Source organism: Chrysochloris asiatica, unplaced genomic scaffold (assembly GCF_000296735.1).
Source record: "Chrysochloris asiatica unplaced genomic scaffold, ChrAsi1.0 scaffold00178, whole genome shotgun sequence".
In the NCBI taxonomy this organism is placed as follows: domain Eukaryota; kingdom Metazoa; phylum Chordata; class Mammalia; order Afrosoricida; family Chrysochloridae; genus Chrysochloris; species Chrysochloris asiatica.
Genome location: NW_006408696.1, coordinates 701,304 through 707,303, shown reverse-complemented (window position 1 = coordinate 707,303; position 6,000 = coordinate 701,304). Strand labels below are relative to the sequence as shown.

The window sequence follows — 6,000 nt, the reverse complement described above, 5'->3', positions numbered from 1 at the left end:
ACACCCACCCCCTGTGTCTGTTACACATGGGCAGGTTGTGTGTACCCATGTATCCTTACACACTTTGAGGGTCCAGGTCTCCCAAATGCACACAGGCCATGTTGGACACCCAGTGGGATGTGAAACAGACTTTCTTGGGCTGTTATGTGCCCTAGAGAAGAGAGAGAGAGAGTGTGTGTGTGTTGTGAGCCTGTGGGGTTCAGCTGAGGTAAGTGGATGCATACGCATGTAACTAACCTAGCTCAGCCTGGATATGTGTGGTGTGTGTGTATATATGTTTCCCCCGACAGGTGACAGAGACTGGTGTGAGGGACATGTGTCTCAGAACGTGCCTGAAGTGTTAATAGATCTTTTCCCTGCCACACTGTTTGAGTGGGCACAGAACTCTATTTCTATGCTATCTAGAAGGCATGAGTGTGGCTGTGCATGGGAGAGTGGAGCTCTCTACATAGTGTGTTTCTGCCCCGCTGTGTACTCTGCATACACACGTTTTTCTGTAACCCATTGGGTTTGTGTGTCTAGATATTTTTGCCCCACCCCAAAAGCTGCTTACCAGTATGTGGTTAAGAGCACACATGTCGATCCATCCATATTGGGCAACTGAGCTCTGCCCGCAAGGCTTCAGGGGCTCTTGTACACATGCCCTGGTCCTTATCTTCTCTGTGCCAGTGGAGAGACTGGCACTGTGCAAGCTGATACAGCTCAGTGCATTCATGCAAGCCAAGGCTGAGGAAGACTTGTGAAGATGATCAAACTCAGGTGCCTCCGTATAGGCTGGAACACACGAGCATGCCCCATGGGCATGGTAACTGGACAGGCCCACACCCATGGGTGCACAAATGCCTCCTGGAGATGCTTTTTCTGGCAATGTCGCTGAGGAGGGCTGCCCTAGACAGATCTGCCTGCCTGCGCCACCACCCACAGTTACCTGTGAGGGGACGCTGTTTGTTCCCATTGTCCAGTCTCACCCCCAGGACTCTATCTCAGAATTGTTTTATTTCGGACATAGTGGAGCGATCTATTTGACAGCAGCCACTCAGGGCAGACTAGGTCCCATCCCCTGGACACCTCTCCTGTTAAAGGTTAGTGATGGATTAACTCCCCCCAATGAGAATGAGATTGAGGGGTAGGACTTAGTCCTGGCCTCCTGATGGTAAGGAAAGGACTAGCTCATCCCTCATTACATAGTGACTAAGACAAACACACTCATAAGTTCTTCGGCCAACCAGGTGGGTTTGTGGTTTTGGTGGCAGGTAAGAAGTGTGCAGGGCAGGGGGCAATGTTAGAAACCAGGAACATGGACCTATGAACACAAGTGCATGACTGTCCCCTGCCCTGGGGTGAGGTGTGCACATGTTCAAGGTGAGGGACTTGGGGTGTGTGTATGTGGATTTCTCAGGGTCCCATATCATGGGGAAAGTGTGTGTGTGTGTGTGTTTGTGTGTGTGTGTGTATGTGTGAGAGAGAGAGAGAGAGAATGTAGATGTAATTTCCCAGCATTCCCATGCATCTCCCCACCGTTCACCCCAGCTCAGACAGACCAGCTCATCCCTCCCTCTTCCCACTCTGGCCCGTGTGAGTGTGCTCACGTGTGCAGCCCCAAAGGTTGGCTTCCCTGAGGAGGAGAGCTGACCTGCCCATTCCCAGAGTGCCCTTCTGAAGACAGGAAGTCTGCCCTGGTGTCTGGTTGCCAGTCCTCCCGCTCCATCTCAGGCTCCTTTGGGAACATCAGAATGGGCCCCAATACCCACTTCTTTCTTCCTGCCACCCAGTCAGGGTCCCCTTTCAGCCCAGGTATTTCCAGAGGTCCCATGGACACAAGGAGGAGGGTGGAGCTGTGGCTGGAATGAGACTACTGCCACCTCCCTGAGTAGTGTTAGGCCTGCAGCTGCCCTCTCTCGGCCTCACTTGGACGAGGGGACCCTGCGGGTCTGCTCTGCCCAAACATTCTGTGAGTTCACACATTGTGATGTATTTGCCTGTTGGCTGCTATACGTTTGTCTGTGTCCTGGAGTGTTGTCTGGGGGCTGGTGTCTTTTGCATGTTCTCGGACAAATGTGCTGTCCACCTTCCATTCCCGTACCACCATCAAATCCATGTGTGCCCTGTGGTGGTCCTGGGCCTGGCCAGAGCTCTATGCCCCCTCATCCCCTCATCCCAGCCCTGCCTCTCACAAAGCACACTGCGTGTCCATCCCATGTGCCCATGGGTTGATGCACGCTCTTGCCACGCCTTGAGCGTATACATATGATGTGTTCTATGCATTCACCCTGCCTCCTTCCAGCCCACCCCACAGAGGACAAGATGGGTGGCCCCACTCCCTTCTCGCCTGCCCACCCCTTGCCTGCTGTGCAGCTGTGTGTTGGTGTGTGTTTCTGTGTTGCTGGCGTGTTATGTGATGTAGCCTTGTTTGCTGACCTGAGCCCCTGGCCCCTTCTCCGTTTCTCCGTTGGTTTCTAGAGCTGTTTCCATCCTTTCCCTGGAAGGGACAGGACTCCTGGGGCCTGGCTGGGGGCCTAGGGCCAGGCCACCCTCTCCTGTTAGTCCACAGAGTCCCATTTCTCTCTATTGGTGACCAAGTTGCAAACGGATAAAACACAGGAAAATTCTGCCCTCACCCCCAAGCCCTGCATGTCCTGTCCTCAGAGCCCCTCACCCCCACCCTGGGCCAGGTTGAGCCCCGTGGGATGGGAGAAATAGCAACCGATCCAACAGCGGGTTTACTGTGTGCTCACATCCTTCTGTCCCCACTGGGACGGGGCGCCGTGGGGAGGGATAGATGCTGTTATGGTGGACGAGGGGAAGCCGGGCAGGCAGATGGACACAGGCTTAGAAAAGGAATTTTAATCCAGAGCTTGAGCAGGTACAGCATTAATGGGGCCTCTACAGGCCGAATCTAACACAATTATAGACACTGTGCTGGGATGGTAAGGTGGGAAGAAATGAAGCTGCATGGATTTCCTCAGCTGTCATGGAGGGCAAGTTAAGGATACATGTATAAAGGTAACAATCTTCCAAAAACAATGGGAATATGACACGCCCCCCAAATCAGGAGGGAAAAAGGTAGTGAGCAGAGCTAGATTCACTCTGAATCCAGGCCTGAGGTCAGAAAAAATCCCTGCCCACTCCATGTATGAAAAGTCAGAAATGGGCTATGGAGAATTCCAGGGAGTCAGATTCTTACCCATGAGTCACCAGGCCTGGGTTTAAAGTGAAGATGCCCTACTCTATAACTTGAGCTAAGTCCTGGAAGTTTCTAGGCCCGTCGATTTCAAAGGTGGGGGGCCCTAGGCCAGCCTCCTGCTCTAGAATGTAAATACTCCTCCCCACCCAGGATCTGGAGGCTCAGGACCTGGACGGATGGACCATGCCAGGCCTCCAGCTCCCAGCCCTGCCATCACTGGCCTGAGCCTCCGTGTCTTGCATCCAGCGAATTGTACGGCTCCGACTGTCCTCCCATGAGAACAGGGGCTCGTAACCAAAATGGCGCTGGGCTTTGTTGGTGCTGACGGTGAAGGTGGTGTTGGCCATGGCTAGAGTATAGGGGTTGAGCAGGGGTGCATAGAGCAGCAGTGGCCGCAGCAGCCATTGCAGCAGGGCATTCAGGGCAGCCAGGACCACCAACAGCCAGTAGGGCACCAGCGGGCGAGTACCCACCATCCGCAGTCCACAGGGGCCCAGGAACTCCATATTGAAGTCTTCATAGCTCTTGTAGGGTGATTTGTCATAGCAGAAGTACACCTGGCCGCCCATCAGCTGCTCTCGGGACTCCAGCTCCCGGGCTGCCAAAACATGCATCCAAGCCACATTGCCTGCCAACGGGAGGAAGGTGCCTCTTAGTGTCCTGAGACTGTGTAGACGCTGCTTTCTCTGGGGTGAGCCCATGTACATGCCACCCCGTCTGTGGGCCCAGACAGATGCTATTCATTTCCCCGGCCCCAGTAGCCACTTGCTTTCTTGGGCCTACCCCTTCTTCCGGACCTACAGAGATGTTGCCCCCTTGACTACCCTCAGTCAGCGATACATTTTTTACATCAGCCTTCCCAAGCTGTACAGTCCTGTTTCCTCGTGGTCTTGATGCTGGTCCGTGTATACACTACCCCTCCCAGGGCAGATCCTTCTGCCCTGTACCTTGCCTCCCCCACATCGCCCAGGCCTCACCCACGTAGACCCGGCCGTGCTCCACGGAGGCTGGGATGGCCCGGAAGAGCCGACACCCTAGGCGCAGGCCTTGACGGTAGAAATCCCTCATGATCTGGTGACCTTCACCATAAATGCCCGTGGGGCGCAGGGCACACGTCACCAGGGGCAGTCCCCCGAGGACCTGGTGATAAATGGCAGGCATTGCTAAGACATTTCAGTGCTCTGCGCCTCTTCCCAGTCTCCAAAGGCTGAAGACAGTGTTGTCAAGTGCTGTTGAGTTGGTTCCGACTCTCAGCCACCCTGTATAGGGTTTCTGAGGAGTGGCTGGTGAGTTTGAACCATTGACCTTGTGGTTAAAACCGACCTTAAGGTCCAGTGCTTATCCTACAGCACCACAGGGTGCAGGGAGCCCCCGCTCTGCCTCTGACTGGAACTTCCTGGTAATCCCCCTGACCTCCATCTCTGCACCTCATTTTCTTCAATCTCACCTTTCTTCCATTTGCTTCCAGAACCAGCCGCTCTGCCAGGGCCTTGCTGCAGGGATAGGGATGTGAGTGTACTGATTCATACTCAGTGTCCTCGTTGCCCCTAGTGTGGGAAGAGGGAAGACTTAATGCCCAGGGAAGCTGGAGCTCTTCAAACATTGGAGGGACCTCAGCTCACCTGTAGAAGGGGTGACCTTTGGTATTGGGCCCCACCACTTCCATGCTGCTTGTATAGACAAGGAACCGAGTCCCAGTCTGCACACAAGCTTCGATCACATTCTTCGTCCCTGAGGGGAAAGGGTGTGTCCAAGCCCAGGTTCCCTCCCTTTCTGTATCTTCCTCCTTCCCATCCCACATCTAGATGAGAGTTCACAGTTCCTTCCCCAGACCCAGGGACAACTGCAGCAGGCAGAGCTGTTGCATACACAGGACAGATGGTCATAGGAGGTCAAGGCCAGAGGGGGTGAACAAACATGTGCAGGGGTCATTATGCAGGTCCCTCACCCTGAACGTTGACCTCGTGCATGGTCTTGGGACTGGATCTCCCAAACACGTCCACCAACCCGGCTGTGTGGATGACCACGTGGGCTCCAGCCACAGCTGCTTCAACCTCGTGCGCCTGCGTCACATCCCCCTGGATGACAGTCACCTGCACAGGCCCTGGTGGGGGATGATGGGAGAGACCAGAGGCGCTGTCAGAGCTCCACCGTAAAACAGCTGCTGGGTTCAACCTACACCCTTGGGAGCCACTTATTCCTACTGTGACTCATTCATCCCAGGCATGTGGACTGAACATAAGCAAGCATCATGTTTTCCACAACAGGGATGAGGAGCCTGGCTTGGGAGGCAATGGGAAAGGGACTCCACACTCCCTCCACACCACACTCACCTGTCTTCAGTTCCTCCAGCCAGGGACTCAGGTGTAGGTCAAAGACCCTCAGCTCACGGAGACGAGGCTCCCGCTGTAACAGCATCTGCACCACATGTGCCCCCAGAAAGCCACAGCCACCTGTGACTAGGTAGACCAGCTCCTGGGCCTGGGCCACACCTGCCATGCTCACCTGGGTTACCTTGCCACCACCTGCCACTTCTGGAAGGGGTTCTGCTGGCTCTGTGGATTGGAGCAGTGACCCAGGCCAGAGCTACACCTGAAGGCCACAGCAGCCCCACCACTGGCCTCTGACTTGCCAACTACAGAGTTACTGTACTGAGATAGAAGGGTAACGGTTTGAAGGGTCAGGTTGAAGGGTCAGGGATTACGTGGTGGGGATATGTAGAAGGGCTCTGGGACAAAGGGAGGGTGGGGAGGCAGGGAGCTGGGGAAGGCAGGAAGTGAGACTAGGAAGGAGGAAAAGGTTGGATTAGGAGAAAG

General features: G+C 54.8%; 1 protein-coding gene across 1 annotated transcript; it reads right to left on the bottom strand.

The window, feature by feature from the left end:
• Positions 1 to 3,498: 3,498 nt before the first annotated feature.
• On the bottom strand, positions 3,499 to 5,683 carry HSD3B7 (hydroxy-delta-5-steroid dehydrogenase, 3 beta- and steroid delta-isomerase 7). Its single transcript, XM_006871919.1, has 5 exons — positions 5,518 to 5,683; positions 5,133 to 5,288; positions 4,807 to 4,915; positions 4,632 to 4,731; positions 3,499 to 3,812 (listed from the first exon to the last, which is right to left on the bottom strand). Exons 1-5 carry the CDS (start codon positions 5,681 to 5,683, stop codon positions 3,753 to 3,755), a joined length of 591 nt encoding a protein of 196 aa, XP_006871981.1. The 3' UTR covers positions 3,499 to 3,752.
• Between the last annotated feature and the right edge of the window lie 317 nt (positions 5,684 to 6,000).